Source organism: Felis catus, chromosome X, assembly GCF_018350175.1.
Source record: "Felis catus isolate Fca126 chromosome X, F.catus_Fca126_mat1.0, whole genome shotgun sequence".
Taxonomy (NCBI): Eukaryota; Metazoa; Chordata; class Mammalia; order Carnivora; family Felidae; genus Felis; species Felis catus.
Genome location: NC_058386.1, coordinates 10,382,179 through 10,404,290, shown reverse-complemented (window position 1 = coordinate 10,404,290; position 22,112 = coordinate 10,382,179). Strand labels below are relative to the sequence as shown.

General features: G+C 47.4%; 1 protein-coding gene across 9 annotated transcripts in view; it reads right to left on the bottom strand.

The window, feature by feature from the left end:
* Positions 1-22,112, bottom strand: part of EGFL6 (EGF like domain multiple 6) — a 56,966-nt gene that overhangs the window by 22,907 nt on the left and 11,947 nt on the right. For 7 of the 9 annotated variants that reach the window (XM_045050877.1, XM_045050883.1, XM_023249088.2 and 4 more), the window contains exons 2-4: positions 11,485-11,597; positions 5,406-5,498; positions 1,244-1,363 (exon numbers count right to left, since the gene is read on the bottom strand). In XM_045050877.1, the coding sequence (XP_044906812.1) occupies positions 1,244-1,363; positions 5,406-5,498; positions 11,485-11,597 (326 nt within the window). Of the gene's footprint in view, positions 1-1,243; positions 1,364-5,405; positions 5,499-11,484; positions 11,598-11,782; positions 12,025-22,112 lie in introns of those variants that run through there. The other 2 variants (XM_045050882.1, XM_045050878.1) reach the window with 2 other exon arrangements.

Here is a 22,112-nt window from a genome sequence, read left to right as displayed (position 1 = left end):
CCATTAGTACATATCTATTTAAAAGTGTTAAGTGATCACTGTAAAAGCCTAGATGGTAATTCCCATGACAGGGTAGGGAGGGAGGTTCTGACAAAGTTCTATTTGGTAGGTGTTACAGGGTTATTCTCGCCTTATGAGAATTCATGAAGCTACATATAATATAATATGTAATATCATATGGATATATATATATGGATGGATACATATATATGGAGATATATATATATGGAGATATATGTATCTATATGGAGATATGTATATACACATACACACACACACATACATACTTGTCTTTGGTGGGTTTAATTTATAATACTAAGGATTTTTTTAAAAAAAGACTTTGAATGTCTGCTTTATCTCTTAAGTTTGCTTGCCAACAGAGGATCTAGGTGACTGGTGGTATCGGGCGCTTTGCCAAGGACCGAAAGCACAAGGACCCGTCAGGAGAGCAGCAAGCCATGCACTAGCCAGGACTGTGACACTGTGGCACAGGGAGCTAGCAGAACACCTAAGCTCCAGGTTTGCTGGGGACAGCAGGACAGAGCAAAGAGAGACGGGAGGGGGGAGGAGGGGAAGAAGGGAGGAGGGCAGGCAGGCAGGGAGGATGGGTTTGCCTGTCGGCTGTAACATTAAACCGAAAAACCTTCCCTCTCAATAAATGAATAGATGGACTCTCACCCTCCCACGGGACATGGGTTTCTCTTTATCAAAGAAGGGCTTTTCTTTTCAGGAATGTGAATCGGAATGTATTCCCAACAAGAGTCACTAATCTTTGAGCATGGGGCAAGGGGCGTGAGAAAGGCAGTTGGTGGGAAGAAGATGGGAAGTGGGTGGAAAGAAGATGTCCCAAGATGGAATTTCAATGCATCACCTTCCCAAGGCAATATGCTCATTTTCAGGAAGAAACCCCATACAACCCTGCATATAGAGATATGTAAGTTCTTTTTCTTCCCAGTTAGCTGTTTTCTTTAAAAAGCCAGTGTCCAGAATAGGCAAATCCAGAGAGACAGAAAGCAGGTTAGGGACTGTGGGGGAGCTGGGGGAGGAGGAGTGGGCAGTGATTGCTGATAGGCACGGGGTTTCCTTTTGGGGTGATAAGGATGTGGTGACGGTTAAAATGGTGAATTTCACGTTTACTTGTTTTACCACCTTCCCCCCCCCCCCCCCCCCCGCCCCAACTGCTCAGATGGCAAGAATCTAGTCTCAAAGGATGACGGAGAGCAGCCTGGCTGTTGAAACTTACTCGCACACGTGGCATCCGGCATGAGCACGTGGCTGCTCAGGCAAAAGCACTTGTAGCTCCCGTGTGTGTTCACACATCTGTGTTGGCACGGCCGGGGTTTTAGTCCACACTCATTCACGTCTGCACGGGGCAGGGGGAAAAGGGAGAAAAGTTAACCGGATTGGAAAACATCAAGATGTAGGATTGGGTTGGCCTCCCTGGCCCCCACCGGTGGGGGTGGGTACAAGGGGCAATGAGTCGCCTCTTCTCCAGTCATCATGAAAACTCCATCCTGAAGGACGAATGAGCGTGCGGAGCGAACAGGACGATCACGCGCCATCAGAGGGGAGGCAGACGCGCACAACCACTTTGGACAACTGTTGGGCAGAATCTACTGAAGCTAGATACAGATTTACCCAAGGACCTAGCAGTGCCTCCCCTGGGGAGATCCCCAACAGCAACATGGATATGTGCCCACCAAGAAAACACGTGCTAAAATGATGACAGCACAGAGGCTGATATATACAGGGCTTGAACTCATCAACGGTGAGATCATGACCTGAGCCAAAGTGGGGCGCTTAACCAACTGAGCCACGCAGGTGCCCCGACAATAACGCTATTCTTAATCGCCCCAACCTAGAGAGAATCCAAACGTGTCCCAACAGAAGGAACACTATATGGCAATGAGACTGGACAGAGTACAGCTACAAACACAATGGATGAAGCTCACAGACGTGAGAGCGAGCGGAAGAAGCTATGAGACAAACGAGTACATTAAAAATCAGGCAAGGGGCGCCTGGCTGTTTCTGTCATTAGAGCCTGCGACTCTTGATCTTGGGGTGTGCATTCGATCCCTACATTGGGTGTAGAGATTACTTAAAAATAAAATCTTTAGGGGCACCTGGGTGGCTCAGTCGGTAAAGCATCCGACTTCAACTCTGGTCATGATCTCACGGTTCGTGAGTTCGAGCCCTGCGTCGGGCTCTGTGCTGACAGCTCAGGGCCCGGAGCCTGCTTTGGATTCTGTCTCCGTCTCTGTCCCTCCCCCACTCATTCTCTCTCGCTCTCTCTCTCTCTCTCTCTCTCTCTCTCAAAAAGAAATAAAACATTAAAAAAATTTTTAAAAACTAAAAAATAAATAAATAAAATAAAAACGATACAGGAGGGAAATAAAACGATCATGAGGAGAGGAGCTTATCTTTGGAAATGTGGTCACGTGGGTCCCTCATAGCTTAACTCCTTGAAGGAAGATACAGAAAGGAGAAAAGAAGTGGGAATTGGAGAAAGCTGATGAGACATAATGGGAAACCCAGAAACGCCCTGTCACTTGGCCCTAACTCAGAGGTAACTCACGCGTCGCTTGGAAGAAGCATTTGGGGGAAAGACGGCATAGCGGAGGGCTGAGGCCTGTCACCATTAATGGATACATCCGGGCTTTGATCAGGCCACCCTGGGGGGCAGAAAGGCTGTGTGTGTGTGTGTGGGGGGAGACAGACAGTTCCAGACCTGAGCCGACTAGACCACTCCCTCGACACTGATATTTTACTGGGAATCGAACATCTCTTCTCTATTCCAAATCTCGGGTGGAGCCATTTCGATACAGAATCCAAGACACGAGGGAGAAACAGGTTTTCTGGCGCGAGCCCCTCCGGTGAGGGACACTGCTGCATGACGACTTAGAAGAGCACGATCCGTGACGCACGTCTCTCCAGCAGGTGGACACGGGGGGTAAGAAGCACCGTAGGGCACCGGCCTCTGTGCTGGTGGTGGGATGGAAGAGGCTCAGAGGTCCCCACAGAAGCCGCAGGCCCGGCAGCCCCCTCGGCCTTCGTAGCTAATCTCTGGGCTTAGCAGCAAGGCCTGGGGATGGCGGAGTGGAGTGTGCCTGCCCTTCTCTGGGATCCCACCTGTCCATCTGGAACCCCGGCGGCCTGAAGGACAGCTCAACGTGATCTGTGGCTCTTTGCTCAACTGCTCATAGGGCTGGGGACACTTTCTTCAGGCCAGGGTCTCTCAGCCGCAGCACTGTGGACACTTGGGTCAGAGCATTCTTCGTGTGGGGTCTGCCCTGTGCACTGGAACATGATCGGTAGCATTGCTGGTCTCTACCCACCAGACACCAGTGGCACCCCCCCCCCAAATGCCTTCAGACACTGCCAGATGTCCTCGAGGGGGAGCTTCCCAGATTTAGCAAGTAAAAATATGGGATGCCCAGTTAAAGTTGAATTTTATTTTATTTTATTTTATTTTATTTTATTTTATTTTATTGAGAGAGAGAGAGAGAGAGAGAGAGAGAAGCAGGGCTCACCTAAAGTGGGGCTCAAGCTCACCAGATGAGGGACTCGAACTCACAAATCGTGAGATCATGACCTGAGCGAAAGTCAGATGCTCAACGGCTGAGCCACCCAGGCGCCCTAAGTTTGAATTTTAGATAAGTAATACTTTTTAATTTTATTTTTATTTTTTGAAATATTGTTAATGTTTATTTATTTTTGGGAGAGAGAGAGAAAGACAGAGCGTGAAGGGGGAGGGGCAGAGAGAGAGGGAGACACAGGATGTGAAGCAGGCTCCAGGCTCTGAGCCATCAGCACAGAGCCTGATGCAGGGCTCGAATTCATGAACGTTGAGATCATGACCTGAGCCAAAGTTGGACATTTAACTGACTGAGCCACCCAGGCGCCCTAATACTTTTTTAGTATACCTATGTCTTGTGCAGTATTTAAAATGTTCATACACTATAATATTATCTGTTGTTTATCTGAAATTTAAATCTAACTTGAGATCTTTATTTTATCTGGCAACTCTTTCTGGGGAACAAGATTGCCCAAATTGAGAACCACTGTTCTCATTATTATAAATACTCTTTAATATCCTCAGATAAATAGCTTATGACAAGTCACAAAGTATCTTTTTAAATACGCTAATTATAATTAAAGATATGCATGTCGGGGCACCTCGGTGGCTCAGTTAGTTAAATGTCTGACTCTTGATTTTGGGTCAGGTCATGAGCTCGCGGTTTGTGAGTTCGAGCCCCACGTCGGGTTCTGTGTTGACAGCGCAGGGCCTGCTTGGGATTCTGTCTCTTCCCCTCCCGCGCGCTCTCTGCGTCTCTCAAAATACATAAAGTTAAAAAAATGTGCACGTCACGCATCCCGACAATTCTATTTTCAGACATTTTTCCTATAAAAATACTCAAGGGTACAAGGATACGCAGAGACTGACATCCGATTTAGTATCGCTTGTAATGGTGAGAAACTGGAGACAAGGTAAATGAGAGCAGTTAAATAAAATCTTTTTTACACAAATGATAAAAGCATTCGCATCGGGGCCTAGGATACAGCCTTAAAAAGCATGAGCTAGCTCTGTATGCACTAACACGCAAACCGGCCCACGAGAAACATCCCTGTCTGCACCATCACAGAAACAGATCACAGGTGCTCAGTTCGGCACTCCCACTTAAAAAATGTGTTTTTAATTTTAATTTTTGAGAGAGCGAGAGGGGAGTGTGCACGGGGGAGGGGCAGTGAGAGAGGGTGACAGAGGCAGTGAGAGAGGGCTCACGATGTGGGGCTTGAACTCACAAGCTGCGCTCCCACTTTTTCATTTATATCCTTTTGCATCGTTGGGTTGTTTTGCTTTTTTTTTTTTTCCCAATAAAAATATGCATTTGGTAGCATAAAAACACAATGAAAATTGTTTTATGTATTTATTTCATTTATTTTTAACCATTTTTTTAAACGTTTATTTTCGAGAGAGAGGGAGAGAGAGACAGAGCATGAGCAGGGGAGGGGTAGAGAGAGAGACACACACACAACCTGAAGTAGGCTCCCGGCTCTGAGCTGTCAGCACAGAGCCCGACGCGGGGCTCGAACTTACAGATCACGAGATCATCACCTGAGCCGAAGTCGGACGCTCAACCGACTGAGCCACCCAGGCGCCCCACAATGAAAACTGTTTCAGAAAAGAAAAATTGTTGAGAAAAAAAAATATTCTAGAGGCCAAAAAAGGCCAAAAAAACCAAGGCCTTTTGTCTGGCATCTTAACAAAAAGATCAGAAAGACTCGGGTTAAGTCTACAAAATCCCGGGCGCTGTCCTGTATCACAGAGCCCCCCGCAATGATTGCATTGCTTCTGAAAGCCCCGGGGAAAGGTTGGTACTGGGACCCTGGCTTGTGGTACTGACCTTGACTGCACGTCTTTCCGGTGTATCCCGGGAAGCATCTACATTTGTTCGGTCCCACGCACTCCCCGAACTTGCATCCGGGTTCACACAAAGCTGTGGAAAGGAAAGGTGTTTTGAGCGGGAGTCGATTGCACAGAGAAATGCACGTGTGTCACACTCAGCAGCCTTCTGTACGGCACAGAAATCCGGGGGGCCGTAGAGAGGATGATGTGTTGCTCCCTCTCGGGTCTGTTTTCCCCTTCGGGATGCTGGGGAGCCCTCCGCCTGTGAACGAGAGCATTCGCCCCGTCCCGCACCCCCATGAACGCAAGCTTTTCCAAGTTTATCCTCACTTTGCTTAGCCCTGCCAGGCCTCCAAGTGGCATTCCAAGATCAACAAAGCCTCCCAGACCACAGCCAGATAGGTTTGCATCTAAACACAAAAACATTTAATAAAAGAAGTATAACGTGGGAGCTGGAAGAGAGTCCAGAGTAATTCTAGGTCAAGGTCCTCCTCCTTTCTGTCACTCACCTCTCTTTTCTCTTGCATATTGTTTCTCCTGTTTTTCTTTGGAATGAGCAAACTCTATTTCTTTATAACGTTTTATTTATATTTTGAGAGACAGAGAGAGAGAGAGAGAGAGAGACAGTGCATGCGCACGCACGCGCAAGTGGGAGAGGGGCAGAGAGACACAGACAGAATGTGAAGCAGGCTCCAGGCTCTGAGCCATCAGCACAGAGCCCGACGCGGGGCTCGAACTCACGAGCCGCGAGACCATGACCTGAGCCACAGTCGGATGCTTGACCGACTGAGCCACCCAGCAAACTCTATTTTGAAAGCTGTACGTTATCAGTCAAAAGGATCAGCCTAAGGATGGTGATGGTGATGATGGCGTGAGGCAGGATATGCTTTTTCTGTGTCATTATTTTGTTTTGTTTTGATGTTTGCTCCCAGACGCCTGACACAAACGAGGCCCTCGCTTAATATTTGTTTGATGAAAGAAGTGACAGGAGAAAGAGCGAGGCTAGAGCGTCTGTCTGGGTTGGGGGCAAGCAAAAAGAGTCAACGACGGTGGGAAGTTTGAGTCCGGCTCATAGGAAGGAGATAGGGAGACGAAGTAGATCAGAAAAAAAGGAAAATGAAAAAACCCAAAGAGAGGAAGAGGCCAAAGGAATAATGAACGAGAAAGGAGGTAGATAAGGAGTAGAGAGCCCTTAGCAGCTTCTGGATCTAGTAGGAGCCCAGGAAGCAGTCAGGCCCTGAACGGCTGACTCGGCCATTGCCCAGGAAGGCCACCTACCTCCCCTCTCGTTGATTTCCCGGCTCCGTAGGTCTACCTCTAAGCACGCCTGTTCCCAAAGACCCCAGCCTCTTCCCCCTCCACCACAGACCCTATTCTTTGTTAACGTCCACATTTATCTCCCAGTTACCCGGACTCAAAATGCCAGTCATCGCTATTATCTCTTGTCCCCAAACCAATCCGTTGCAACATCCTATCCCTCCTTTTCCACCAAGTCATTCCTCGAACAGGTCTTTATCTACCTAAAGGGAACCACGCTGCCCACAGATGTCTGGGACATTACCCTGCACCCGTCTGTCTCCCGCTTCTCCCCGCCACAGCCCTGTGACCAAGTGCTTGACTGGCATGGGGTCTCACAGCCTAGCCCCTGCTTTGGGGGCAGGACAAACTCGGTGGTGGGGTTAAAACTCGAGCTGCCCGGGGATCAAGCCGAAGGCAGACTTCTCTCGAAACCACATCTTTGCCTGGCTTCTTCCCCTGCTTCCCGGCTCCCTTACAGATCTCTCCGGAGAGCACCTCTCAACAGATTGTTTGTCCAGGAAGCCCCCTTACAGGCTCTGCTCCTAGGAAATCTGATGTCAGATATGACATTAAGCCGATATTCCAGAAGCACAGCTCTGATCATGCCAGGCCTTGCGCAGAAGTCACCAGATATTATGAACTGCCTCTAGAATACAGTATAGGTACCATCACCATGGCCTGGCTTCACCTTCGTTCATTCCCTTGGCCTACTTTGTTCCCTAGACATAGGCAACCCTGTGGTCAAACTAGATTGCCTACTCTTCTCTAAATCTACCCTTTTCTGGGGCGCCTGGGTGGCTGAGTCAGTTAAGTGACTCTCTGATTTCGGCCCAGGTCATGATCTTGCGGTTCATGAGTTTGAATCCCGTGTCGGGCTCTGTGCTGACAGTGCAAAGCCTGCTCAGGATTCTTTCTCTCCGCCCCTCCCCTGCTAGTGCACACGTGCTCGCAATCTCTCTTGTTCTCAAAATAAATAAATAAGCATTTAAAAATTAATAAATGTGGGGCGCCTGGGTGGCTCAGTCGGTTGAGGGTCCGACTTCGGCTCAGGTCACGGTCTCACAGCTTGTGAGTTCGAGCCCCGCGTTGGGCTCTGTGCCGACAGCTCAGAGAACGGAGCCTGCTTTGGATTCTGGGTCCCCCTCTCGCTCTGCCCCTGCCCCGTTCATGCTCTCTCTCTCTCTCAAGAATAAAAACATTAAAATATTTTTTTAAATAATAAATCTACCCTTTCGGCCTCTTCTCACACACGGGCACCCCTTTTTCACCCTCCAATGGTTAATATCCTCCTGATCCTTCAAAGACTACTTTGCATGACCTCTGCTTCCAGAAGCCTTCAGGGGTTTCTCTGGCCATGTGTGAACTTGAGAATTCCACAGACCTCTGGCGGGCCTCTCCCACGAAGCCGATCAGGTACCATCTTATTAAATAACTAGACATATATTTGGTTTCTATCCTTGACTTGCATCTCCTATCTGATCCCAGTGCCTTCAGAACACAGACTTAAACGTTCATCGTTGTTCCTCCCGCTGCGCTTAGCGGTGTCGTGAACGTGTCAGACACGCCAACAGTTCCGAGTCGTAAGTAAAATAAAAGGTGCAGAACTCTGACCAGGGCAACCTTTTATGGCTCTGAGCAAATCACAAGTGAGAAGGTCAGGAAAAAATGCTTCCCGGCAAATTGCTTTCACTTCTGGAGAACAAAAGAGAATTCTGCTTTCCAGCGTCTATTTTGTTATGGATGTGTTCTTGGAGAGGCAGCCTTAAGTTCAGATGTTAGGAAAAGAAATCTGTTACTTTTTCGAGCCTTGAATACCTCTGATGGCTCCCTCGAAAGTTATTTTCAATGTGGGCCAGAGAGGAAAGCCAGGCCCAGGGCCAACTAGAACATGAGAGAAATGGTGAATAATATCCCCGCTGCTCTGAGGTCAAAGCTTCAGCAAGATGTTTTCCATTTACAGTGACTTCGGATCTGTGATTCGAACAGCCAGGGTCCAGCGCAGGGAAGTTTGGTTTATGTCTACGATGGCCTGAGGTTTAAGTGTCCTCCAGCTAAAGTTCTTGTTCATCCTCCCTAGATTCCTCCAGATTCTCGGTGGGAATGCGTTCACGGACAGCTCTCAGCTCCGTATCTCATCGCGCTAAGGGCCGTACATTTGAAGGGTAACGATGTCGAGCTGAGCCATCCCGCCAAGAGCTAGAAAGTGCCAGCGTGGAGTCAGGGCCTCTGGAGGAAGGAACAGACAGATGGAAGTGACCTCCCAGGTCTGGGGTGTGATTCGGCTTGTTCGGGACGTGCGTTCTCGCCTCATTACCATTCAGCCCACACTCTGGCTTGGGAATCAGAGGTCTGGCAGTCGGGGGCTAATCACGCTGTTATTTGGTGCTTCAAGGAGATGACCTCACCGTCAAGAAGGACCATGCAAATTGGACGTGATACAACACGGATTTCAGATACAGAAATCATCGCAATGCAATACCTGAACCTTGGGCTCGGGCAGCAGGGGGAGGGGGGCGATGGTCCCCCCGGCTTGCCAAACACGCACAGTGAGCATTTCGCTCAAGCCCTGTGCACGTGCTCTTTTAACATCTTGCTTTAAAGCCTCTCCTGCCTGTTTTGTAGTACACTGTCCACAAAAACATCGAGAACGTGACCGGCTGGCTGTGCCACGGCCAACCTGCTCTGATTTAGGTACAGAACAGACCTTACCGCCCTCATTTATTCACCAGAGACGTGTCAGTTTTATGGCAGTAGGTGCTGGGGTTTGTGCAACTGTGAGAGATTCCAAAGCATGCGCTCCACGTGGTTTTTGCCCCTTTCCACCTGACTGGCTGCGAATAAAAATGTGCTGTGTCTCGAAAAAGAATACAGCAACGTTTCATTCCTGCATCACCTGGTGCTTTCGGGGACAGGAGAGTTACTGGTCCTTTCCGAATCAAGGGTGATTTATGAGGTATTTTCTACGCGTGCCGGGGAACGAACATATCCTTCGATGCTTACTCTCCTCGTCCTCTGAAGCAGGGCTTAATCTCTCCACATGGAGGAAGGAGAGCCTCAGCCGGCTTGCCCACCTTGCCCAAGGTCACAGACAGCGTTCTGAGTTCTCAGGACAGTGTCCTTGATCGGGACACTATAAATCCCGTCAGGGTGAGGCCCCAGCCTCTTTTTTTTTTAATTGACAAAGCCCCAGGAGAATGCGACGTGGATAAATTTTTCCCCTAGTAACATCTTTCCCTTTTCTGTTTTATCATGCATTCAAGGCTGGGAGAATGTTCTAACTTTACGGCACAAGGAGGCTGATGGTGAGAGATGTTGCATAATAATGAGCGGGTAGGAGCATTATCAGTGCCTTCCAGGGTTTTATAGATCTCAGTTATTATCAAGTTCTGTCTTCACCTGTGGTCTACCCGGCTATTTCTTAACCAGCTAGAGAGGAAGAGTTTAGGGCAGAGACAGAAAGAAGGTAGTACTGTCAAAAAAAGCTAACAGTTTTGCGCCTTACTGTTTATAATCCAGTTGTGTGTTTATCCTATTGAAGAGATTAAGGGCTTTGGGTTCAGGTATAGCCACCTGCTAGGGACATGGGGACCATGAGACCAGATTCCTGCCCTGAAGGAATGCACCCCCGGTCAGACAGTCAGCTAGGAGGAATGTGGATCGGATTCTTCTCCACTGTGACTGTGGGTTCTCACAGACAGTCATACAAAACAAAGAGGGGCGTCTGGGGGGCTCAGTCGGTTGAGCGTCCGACTTTGGCTCAGGTCATGATCTCGCGGTTCGTGGGTCCGAACCCCGCGTCGGGCTCTGTGCTGACAGCTCGGGGCCTGGAGCCAGCTTTGGATTCCGTGTCCCACTCTCCGCCCCTCCCCTTGCTCATGCTCTCTCTCAAAAATAAACAAACATAGGGGCGCCTGGGTGGCTCAGTCGGTTAGACGTCCGACTTCAGCCCAGGTCATGATCTCGCGGTCCGTGAGTTTGAGCCCCGTGTCGGGGTCTGGGCTGACAGCTCAGAGCTTGGAGCCTGCTTCCGGTTCTGTGTCTCCCTCTCTCTCTGCTCCTACCCACCTCGTTCTCTGTCTCTCTCTCTCTCAAAAATAAACATTAAAAAATATATATATAAATAAATAAATAAACAAACATAAAAAAAATTTATAAAAAAAAGAAAGTGACATAAAAGTATGCAAAGCCTCGTCCTCCCTAGCCCTCCTGAAGATGATCAGAGGCCTCTCTTGGGAGTTCCTCACACATGGTCTGAGAAACCGTATCCAAAGCAAATTACAGATCCTTAGATTGAAATCCAGACAAAAGGATCAGAAAAATACTTAAAGTGTTTACCTATACGCACCTATCTCTTGAAATATCTAGAAACAGGCAAAATGGACTTTAAAAATGTGAGTAACCAAACCATGAAGTAAATGGCTTACTTTCTGGTGTGTAATTGGAGCCTACTGGTTGGATGATTCATAATTAACAAGTAGATTTCATTAGCAATCAGTTGGAACAATTATAACTAGAAGGAAGTATACCGGCCGGAGACTGACAGAAGTAACTCACAAGACCCCTCTCCTAAAGCAAATCCTGTCTAGAATGAAGGTGGCAGCCACATTTTGAATGGGAAAACATCTCACAGGAACCCGGACCTTGGGTATAGATATTTTCGTCCCTCTGCTGGGGAACCCACTGACAAGTTGGCGACAATTTACGGTGTCACAGGTAAAAACCTAAGGACGCTGCCCTCATACTCGAGCACAGGGTGGTCTGAGTTTTTATAAAATTACCTTCACAGCCTCCCCTGCTGTTCCTTCTCCAGCCATAGCAGCAGGCCAGCTTAGTTCCGTAGCGACAGAGCCCGGGCTGTGGTGTGGACGTCGACAGCCCACGATCCTTTGCACTGTGGGTCAAGAGCCACCCGTTAGTAATGAGAAAACAGAAAGGGCAACAGAGACCCTTTCCTGCTAGTCAACGAGCAGGAGAGATGACAAGTACCTGGTGAGTTTCAATAAACCCGCCCTAAGGGCTAAATTAGATTCTGAAAACGTCAATTTCAGGTTGCCAGCCTCTGCCACCATCCCTTACCAGCCTTCCCCGATCATAAGCGCCGTCCATTTCTTTCTTCTCCAGGGTTAAAAGAATTGAGTGACATAATCTATCAAACGAGGACGCGTGAGAGGGGCCCAAAGTTGGTCTCCGGACACTCCGCGGTGCCAATTTTCCGCTCCAATTCCGCATAGACACAGTGGCGATCCAGGTCTGTGTCTGTTTCGCTGCCGAGGGCGGTAATGTGACTCCCCGGCCCCGCCGCTTTGTCCCAGACAAGAGTGCTGCATTCACCCCACTGGCCACCTGGGAACCACTAGACAAACTGGAATCTCCACACGCCACAGGCAGTTAAGAACTGGAAGGGCTCCAGAGACCCTTTGGCAAAGCCCTCTCATGTCACACATGAGGACACTCCAGCCCGGGGTGGGGTGGGGGGGACAGTCATGTGCCCAGCAGAGCCGGGTGTCGGGGAATCCAGCCCGGGGCGGGTTCTCGGTCCAGACCGCCTCCCAGAAACACCATTTGCTACACTCCTTAACTGTGGAGCAGGGAGTGGCAAATGTTTCTCATAAAGGGTCAGATGGTAAATACCCTAGGCTTTGTCATAAATACGGTCACACGGTCTCTGAACAGGCACAAAAGCAGCCAGACGGACAAGAGTAGGCAATAGCACACAGGTGCGCATAACTGGGTTCAAGAAACTTTCTTCATGGACACCAAAACTTGAATTTCATCCACTTTTTGCGCGCCATGGAACAGTACCCTTCCTTTGGTTTAGCTTTAACCACTTAAAAAGATGCAAACCACTGCTGGCCCGCGGGCTGGAACTTGCCGACCCCTGATCCGGAGACCGGAAAGAGCGAGCCCGGCCATCAAGCGCCCCTCAGCATTCTGGGCCACGAGTGAAGCTCGCCCGCACTTACTTGCCTGCTGACCTAGGGTCGGACAGGGTTGCGACCAGCTTCTGGAAGAAAAGACTGGAGCTGTGTATTCTGTGGGGGGCTGGGATGGTTTCCTCCCGCGTGTTAAATGCAACGTAAAACGTCTCCCGGGCTCTTTAACAGACAAGGAACGCACGCGTTACCACCCGCTTTCTGCTGCACGACTGAATTCTATGCAATAACACCTTAGTCAAGGTCGGGAACTTACACAGCCTTGCGGTTTTCCCTTGTGGTCTGCCTCTCCCACCAGCCTGGTTCTTCCGTCAAGAGCCACAAAGATACGGTCTGGGACATTTCGTTAACCGAGAACACCGAACGCCAGGATGCTTTTAGTGTTTAATTTTTCTTCAAGGGGACTTTCTTTCATCTTCTGCTGAAGTTAATTTGACGGATTTATAAGTCATTCGCCCGACCATTTAGAGCTGGATTTTTCAACCTCCACGTGGCGGACGCTTTGGGCCAGATACATCTTTGCCGCTGGAGGCTGTCCTGTGCAACATCCCTGGCCTCTACCTACACACGCCAGAAGCGTGTGGGTTACACACCCACCTCTCCAGGTGTGGCAGGCGAAAGTGTCTCCACACATTGCCACACGTCCCCTGGGGACAAGACTGTCCCGTTAAGTCCCCCTGCAAGTGAAACCTTTACTCAGCACTTGCGATATTGCAAGCACTGTCTTAGACACATAGAGTGATGAAAATAGACCCACTATTTTCTCTCTTAAATTCCCAATCTAGTGTAAACAGATATACTGCAGTCGAGGACAGCATGGTAAGTATCCTTTGCGATGCTTTCAGAGCTCTGACCGAGAAATAATAGTCACCTGTCATAATCTGATATGGATATTACTAACAATTCTTCAAGGGATCCCACAAACTTTTTTTTTTAATGAAAGAAAAAACTTTTAAAGTTCACTTACTTATTTTGGGGGAGGGGGAGGGGCAGAGAGAGAGAGAGAGAGAGAGATAGAGAGAGAGAGAATCCCAAGCAGGCTCCACACTGCCAGCGCAGAGCCCGACGTGGGGCTCGATCTCACAAACCATGAGATCATGACCTGTGCCCAAATCAAGAGTTGGACGCTTAACGGCTGAAGTATCCAGTTGCCCAAAATACCACAATCTTGACCCAGTCTGCACGTTACTAAGAATTCCCAAACAAGAAAGCAGACTATGGAACATAAAGTGTTATGTGTGTCAGTCCACACATCATGATGCGCTTCAGAATCTTGGTTTAGTATTTTAAAAATTGATAAAATTGACATAATAAAACACAGTACGTTTTAGTATTTGCTGTTGGGAAACCATCACCATTATCTAATTCCAGAACAGTTTCATCCCTCCAAAAAAAAAAAAAAACAAACAAAAAACCCCCAAACCACACCCATTCGTAGTTCCAATTTCCCCCCCTTCTATCATCTGACAACCACAAATCTACTCTTTGCTTTGGGATTTGCCTAGTTTGGACGCTTCACATAAGTGTAATCATATGTGATCTTTTGAGTTTGGCTTCTTCCACTTAATATGCAAAAGGCTCATCTGTGCTGTGGCACGTAACAGGACCTCATTCCTTTCTATGGCTGAATAATCTTCCATTGTATGGATACACCACATATGTTCATCCATTCAGCGGCTGATGGACATTTGGGTTGTTACTACATTTGGGCTATCACGAATAATGCTGCTGTGAACATTGATGCACGACTTTTTGCACGGACACGTTTTCACTTCTAGGAGTGGAACTGCTAGGTCATATGGTAACCATGTTGAACTTTCTGAGGAACTGCCAGAATGTTTTCCAAGATGGCCGCATCATTTTACATTCCTGCCAGCCATGGACAAGCCTTCTGATTTCTCCATTCTTTTTTTTTTTTTTTTAATTTTTCTTTTTAACATTTATTCATCTTTGAGAGACAGAGAGAGACAGACTGTGAGCCGGGGAGGGGCAGAGAGAGAGGCAGACACAGAATCCGAAGCAGGCTCCAGGCTCCGAGCTGTCAGCCCAGAGCCCGACGTGGGGGTCGAACCCATGAACCGTGAGATCATGACCTGAGCTGAAGTCGGACGCTGAGCCAACTGAGCCACCCAGGCGCCCCCCTGATTTCTCCATTCTCACCAGAACTTGTTATTGTCCATTTTTTTTCATTACAGCCATTCTAGTGGGTGAGAAGTGGTATCTTACTGTAGTTTTGGTTTGCATCTCCCTGATGGTAATGGTGTTGGGCATCTTTCATGTGTTTATTGGCTATTTGTGTACCTTCCTTGGAGAAAGATCTATTCGGGTCCTTAGCCCATTTTTAAATTGGATTATTTGTCTCAATGTCCTTAAGATGTGAACACAAAGATTGAAACTAGTCGGTAAAAACAGCTATCCCCAAACCTTGGTGAATAAGGTAATGTAACTTTGTCTCACCCTGCAGAAAACTCTTCCCCCTGGAACTTCAGAGTTAGTTAGTTTCTTTTTCTTATTTTTCAAGTTTATTTTTGAGAGAGAGCGAGCGAGTGCACGCATGAGCAGGGGAGGGACAGAGAGAGAGAGAGAGGGAGACACAGAATCCGCAACAGGTTCCAGGCTCTGAACTGTCAGCAGAGAGTGACTTGGGGCTCGAACTCAGGGGTGGCGAGGTCATGACCTAGGCCGAAGCCACGCAGGCACCCCCTAGAGAGTCAGTTTCTTCACTACACATGCCTCTCATAAACATTGACAAAGCACGCACATCTGCTTTCTCCTTTAACAACCTGGGGTTGGATTTGAAAAGAAAACATGACAGAGGTGCCTGGGTGGCTCGGCTGGTTAGGTGTCTGATTCTTGATTTTGGCTCAGGTCATGATCTCATGGTTCGCGAGCCCAAGCCCCGTGTCAGGCTCCGTGCTGACAGTGCGGAGCCTGCTTGGGATTCTCTCTCCCTCCCTCCCTCCCCCTCTCTCTCTCTCTCTCTGCCCCTCCCCAGCTCATGCTCGCTCCAAAAAACACAAACATTTAAAAAATAATAAAAATCAAAGAGAAAACATGACAAACAGGAAGACAGGGATGCATTTAATTAGATTTCAATCTATCAACTAAAACCTTGGCGATGACCGTGGCCAACGTCTTGCCTATAGGTTTGCAAGGGAGGGCCTTACCTGTTTCCCGACGCCCCAAGCTCAGCTTATTCAATAGGACGTGAATGTGTATCGAGCGCTGAGCTGGGGACTGGGGATACAGAGATGAACATAGTCCCTGACTAGGAGCTTTCAGACAAGAGGGTGAGGGTAATAGAGGCACTAAACATACTCCATCAGCTATAGAAGCTTAAAGCAAAGAGACACACTCTGGTTGAAGAGTTCCAAGATGTTCCCTCTGAGGGCGCAACCTTTCAGGGAAACGGAAGATGAACAGAAGTCAACCGCACGGAGTGAGGGAAAGAATATTACCGGCAGAAGTCACGGCACGAGTGCAGGGTAAGAGCTAAGAGACACCATGCTGGTGCTCGAGGAACCTAAAGAAGACGAGAGGATCGGAGGGAACGGAGGAGAGCAGGTTACAACGCAGAGGGCCGTGTTAGTCAAGCCAGGGCTATGGGGCCTCGTAACTGAATGGTCATAGGGCAGCACGGAAGGGTTTGAAGTAGGCAGGTTATCTGATAACATTTTCCTTTAGAAAACTATAATCGTGGCAGCAGTCTGGAAAGTGCATGAGACGGAGGCAACACGGAAATAGGGATGCCAGCTGGCTTGGAAGATGCTGGTCTTTTGGACTGGAGCAGTAGCAGGGGCAGTGGGGAAAAGTGAATGGTTCAAGGTGGCACCAAAAGACTTGGTAATGGATGAATCTTCATTCATTCATTCACTCATTCATTCATTCATTCATTCATTGAAACATTCAGTGTTTACTGAGAACCTACCATGTACCAGGCATTGGGTCAGTCTCCAGAAGCTCAGCAGTGATCATGAGGAACGTCAGCTCTCAGCCTCACAGAGGTCGTATTCTGGTCAGTCAGACGTGGAGTGTGAGAGGGATGCAAAAATGGGAAGATGGCAGGGTGTTGTTTCTGGAATGGGGAGCATGGATGGAGGACCACATCCAGGAGCAGGGTACATGAGGAGTTGTCTTTGGGACATGATAATTGTAAGGGCTCGTTAGACGGGATGTTGAGGAGGAAGCTGGAGGGTGAGGCCAGAAGTCCAGGAAGCAGGACTGCATTCCGGAATCTTCTGGAGGTACTTGATTACTGAGCCCATGGGAATGCATGTAGTGTAAGAAGAAAAGAAGGCTTGGGGCACAGCCCCAGGGAAACTAGCACGTGAAGGTGAAAGAGACCCAAACAATGCTCAGAAAGGTAAAAGGAACACCAGGTTAGTACAGTGTCAGGAAAGCCAAATGCAGAGAGTGTTTCTAGAAAAAGCAGGATCAGCTGATGCTGAGTGGTTATAAAATATGATGGTTAGGACTACGGTCTCCTTCCTGAATTGGAATCTTGGCTCCACTATATACGGGCCTGTGACTTTCAGCACGTTACTTCGCCTCTCTCTGTCTCAACGGATCTCATTTGTGACAACGAGATGATTGAATACGTATACGTAAAGGGCTTAGAACAGTGACTAACACGGTAATTTACAGGGTAAATTTACAGGGTAAAATACCCAAATACAGGGTAATTGCCCTCTACCTGATCGTTCTCAGTAGCGTAGGATTATTATTAGATGTGTTGAAGAGGGTATAAGGTTTAAAACTGCCACTGACTCATAATCAACGAAAAGAATCTCCGTTTGAACTAGGTTTCTGCTTCAGTCCGAGTCCCCTGAGAAGCAGAACCCGTAAGGGGACTAAACGTGCAAGGATGTTATTACAGGAAACACCTGTGAGAGAAAATGGACGGGAGGGAGCCGGGGAAGGCTGGGACATCTATTGGAGCCCCATGGACGTCTGACTCGGAGTGGAGGGAACAGGGAAAAAAGTTGAGCGGAAGCATCCGAGGCTGCCGCGTAGTCTAAGGAAGGTTTGGCAAAACCGAGGGGACTCCTGGAGCCCAAGCTGACCTTCAGAGGAGAGTGGTATTTCCCACAAAAGGTCCTGCCTTAGTATCCCTGCCATGCTCAGCCTGGAAGGCGGCCTGGAGGGAGCAGCCCATGGGAGGCGTGGCCTTGTTCAAATGTGGTGATGGATTTTTCTTTTTTTTTTTTTTAAATGTTTATTTATTTTTGAGAGAGAGAGAGAGAGAGAGAGAGAGAGAGAGAGAGAGAGAGAGCAGAGAGCATGAGCAGGGGAGGGGCAGAAAGAGACAGAGACACAGAATCGGAAGCAGGCTCCAGGCCCTGAGCTGCCAGCACAGAGCCCGACGCGGGGCTTGAACTCACGGTCTGTGAGATTCATGACCTGAGCCAAAGGCGGACACATAACCCACTGAGCCACACAGGCGCCCCAAATGTGGTGATGGATTTCTAAGAGCAGAGTAGTCGGGGCCCTGGGTCAATTACACCCCCAGCAGTTGGAAGTCTGCAAGGCACATTCTTGTGGTTGCCACAGTTTCCACGCGAATTGACTTGTTAACGTACCTACGAATCGGTTTTCACCGTAAGGGGAGGTTATTATAGAATTTTACCTTAAAGAAAGTAACCTTAGGCGTCAGCCCCGTTCTACCCTATCACTTGACACCTGAAGAAACCAGGGCCAAGAAAAAGACCGGGGGACTTTACATTGTATCAAAAGTCAGAGGGGAACACACTTCACCAAAGTATGGAAGGGGAACAGAGTTTTCACCTCAAAATATGCTTCTTTGGCATAAGGGCTATTTGGGGCTGATTATTTTTAAGAAACAGCAGACATACGAGAAGCTCTGAAAACCTGAGAAGAAGAGAAATCTCCATCTGTAAGGGTGTCCCCCTCTCTGTACCAGGAAGGGGATAATGGCTTTATTATTTTTTTTAAGTTATTTATTTTGAGAGAGAGAGAGAGAGAGAGAGAGAGACAGAGACAGAGACAGAGCGTGAGAGCGCACACACAAGCAGGGGAAGGGCAGAGAGAAAGGGAGAGAGAATCCCAGACAGGCTCCGCACTGACAGTGCAGAGCCCGATGTGGGGCTCGCTCGAACCCACGGACCACAAGATCATGACCTGAGTGGAAGTCGGGCGCTTAACTGACTGAGCCACCCAGGTACTCCAATGATGACTTTAAATCTCAAGAAACTGTTATCAATGGAGAAGGCCAGGACTTAAATCTGTGTAACAGCCTTACCCCTTGTTTACAGGGCTTTGCCTGGTAACCTCTCATAACCTGCTCCCCCCCCCCCCAACATCATCTTTGGTCTTTAGCTGGAGATGTTCCTTAACTCCATTTGGGGGAGTTATTTGGTTTTCCTGGGTCTCCCCCATGTGCACAGCAGGTAGATACGTCATTACATTTCTGTTTGGTTTTCTATTAATCTTCTATTACAGGGAGAACTCAGTCAAGAACCTAGAACGGTAGAGGGAAAATAATTCCACCCTCCCGCGCTATTCATTCATCCATCTTTCCATTTGTTCACCCCAAATTTATTCAGTAACTACACATGTTAGGCACTGTAGTGGGCACTGAGACTCTAGACATATATACGGAACAGCCCCTGCCCACAAAGAACTTATAATCTAGGCATGAAGAGAGGCAAGTGAACAGATAATTACACTCCAACATGACAAATCTTATCCAAGGAGTAAGTTCTCAGGAGCTCGGAGAAGATAAAAGAATCGTTAGGTTCAGGTGGGCAGGTGAGGGGTTTTCTGGATGAAATGGGGGCCTGATGTGAATTCTGGTGACTGACGGGACTTACCCGGGTAACACGAAAGGAGGCTGTTTGGTGGGGAAGATGTTCCAGGCAAAGAAGATAGCCTGTGCCAAGGAGGGAGCCACTAAGAACACGAGGATTGGTGGCCTATCAGCTAGAGCTCAGATAGGGGTGTGTGTTTAGAGCAGGGGAGTGGGAAGGGAAGTGGGGAGAGTACGGGGAGGAGAAGGCAGCAGAGAGATAAGCAGGGGCAAGAAAAGGCCCGCGACCATGCAGAACATTTTGTCCATCCTGAAGGCTCTGGAGAGTTAGAGAAGGATTTCAAGCAGTTTGGAAATATCAAGGATTTTGCAAGACAAAGCAGCCTCCGTAGGCATAGGGTGAACTCAATAAGCAACAACATTACTGAAACTTGACACCAAAAGTGAAAATTAACAAGTGGGATGACTTCAAACTAAAAAGCTTCTGCACAGCAAAGGAAACCATCAACAAAATGAAAAGGCAACCTACTGAATGGGAGAAAATATTTGCAAATCATACATCCAGTAAGGGGTTAATACCCAAAATATATAAAGAGAACATACAACTCAATAACAACAAGACCAACCTGGTTAAAAAAAAAAAAGGCAGATTTGAATAAACATTTTTGCAAAGACATCCAGATGGCCAACAGGTATATGAAAAGATGCTCAACGTCACTCGTCATCAAGGAAACGCAAATCAAAACCACAAGGATAGATCACCTCATACCAGTTAGAACGGCTATTATCAAAAAGACAAGAAATAAGTGTTGGCGAGGATGGGGAGAAAAGGGAGCCCCTGTGCACCGCTGATGGGAATGTGAATTGGAAAACAGTATGGAAGTTCCTCAAAAAATTAAAAAGAAGACTACCATATGACCTAGCAGTTCCACTTCTGAGTATTTATCCAAAGAAAATGAAACCACCAACTAGAAAAGATACACACACACCCCATGTTCACTGCAGCATTATTTACAATAGCCAAGATCTGGAAACAACCTAAGTGTCCATTGACAGATAAATGGATAAAGAAAATGTGGTATATGGGGTGCCTGGGTGGCTCCGTCGGTTGAGCGTCCAAGTTCAGTTTAGGTCATGATCCCACGGTTCGTGGGTTCAAGCCCCGCATCAGGCTCACTACTGTCAGTGCAGAGCCCACTTTGGATTCTCTGTCCCCCTTTCTCTCTGCCCCTTCCCTACTTGTGCTTTCTCTCTCAAAAATAAATAAATCTTAAAAAAGAAAGAAAGAAGAAAGAAAGAAGAAAGAAGAAAGAAGTTAAGAAAGAAATAAAGAAAATGTGGTATATATACACAATGGAGTATTATTCAGTCATAAAAAAAAGTGTGAAATCTTGCCATATGCGAAAACATGGACAGACCACGAGGATGTTATGCTAAGTGAAATAAGTCAGACAGAAAAAGACGAAAGCATATGAGCTCACTTCTATGTGGAATATAAATGACAAACAACAACAACAAAAAAACCACAAGCTCATAAATACAGAGAAGAGATGGGTGGTTGCCACAGGCAGGGAGGTGGGGGTAAATGTGAAATGGGTAAAGGGGGTCAAAAGGTATAAACTTCTAGTTATAAAATAAGTAAGTCATAGGGATGTAATGTACAGATGGTTAATAATACTATTTTGCGTATTTGAAAGTTGCTAAGAGAAAAAGTCTTAAAAGTTGTCGTTACAAGAAAAAAAATTGTAGCTATGCATGGTGACAGAGTAACTTGACCTATGGTGATCATTTTGCAATAGATACAAATATTAAGTCATTATGTTGTACACCTGTAATTAATATAATATTATCTGTCAATTTCACCTCAAAAAAAAAAAAAAGATTGCCAAAGCTGTTGGGATATAAAATCACAGCAAAAAAATTGAAATTGGTTGGAACACGATATTTTTTTAAAAGCTTAATTAAAAACTTTGGGGAAAGAGTCCAGGGTCCTCTGTCTGAACAGTGCTCGCACATTACCGCAACTCTCCAGAGAAATCCTTCTTCTCGAGTTTTCTTGCTTTCCCATGCGTGTCTTTAGGTGAAAAGGTGAAGCTGGGAAATCTGAGGTGTATCGATTTCTCCCAAATCATCATTTTTGACGTTGGGTACAAAGCATCACTTGAAAAGCTCTCCAAAATGTTAACGACCCACTCTTGGGCCACCAAAGACTTGTTAATCAAGTAAGATTTCTTATCCGCTGTAAAGAGTTCCTTCCCCGCAAATGCATCTTAGCACTATAGCTTTGTTAGAAGATAACGGAGATTTGTTATTAAATCTAGCCTTATTCCCATTTGGTAAAAAAAAAAAAAAAAAAGGAAACAACAGTTAAGAATGAACTTATGATTGGGGCGCCTGGGTGGCGCAGTCGGTTAAGCGTCCGACTTCAGCCAGGTCACGATCTCGCCGTCTGTGAGTTCGAGCCCCGCGTCGGGCTCTGGGCTGATGGCTCGGAGCCTGGAGCCTGTTTCTGATTCTGTGTCTCCCTCTCTCTGCCCCTCCCCCGTTCATGCTCTGTCTCTCTCTGTCCCAAAAATAAATAAACATTAAAAAAAAATTAAAAAAAAAAAGAATGAACTTATGATTGAGAACCATACAATGGATTCTGATGTCTGGGCAACTACAGAAATCAGAAAATACCAGTTCAGCCGACAGCTCCTCCGTAGCT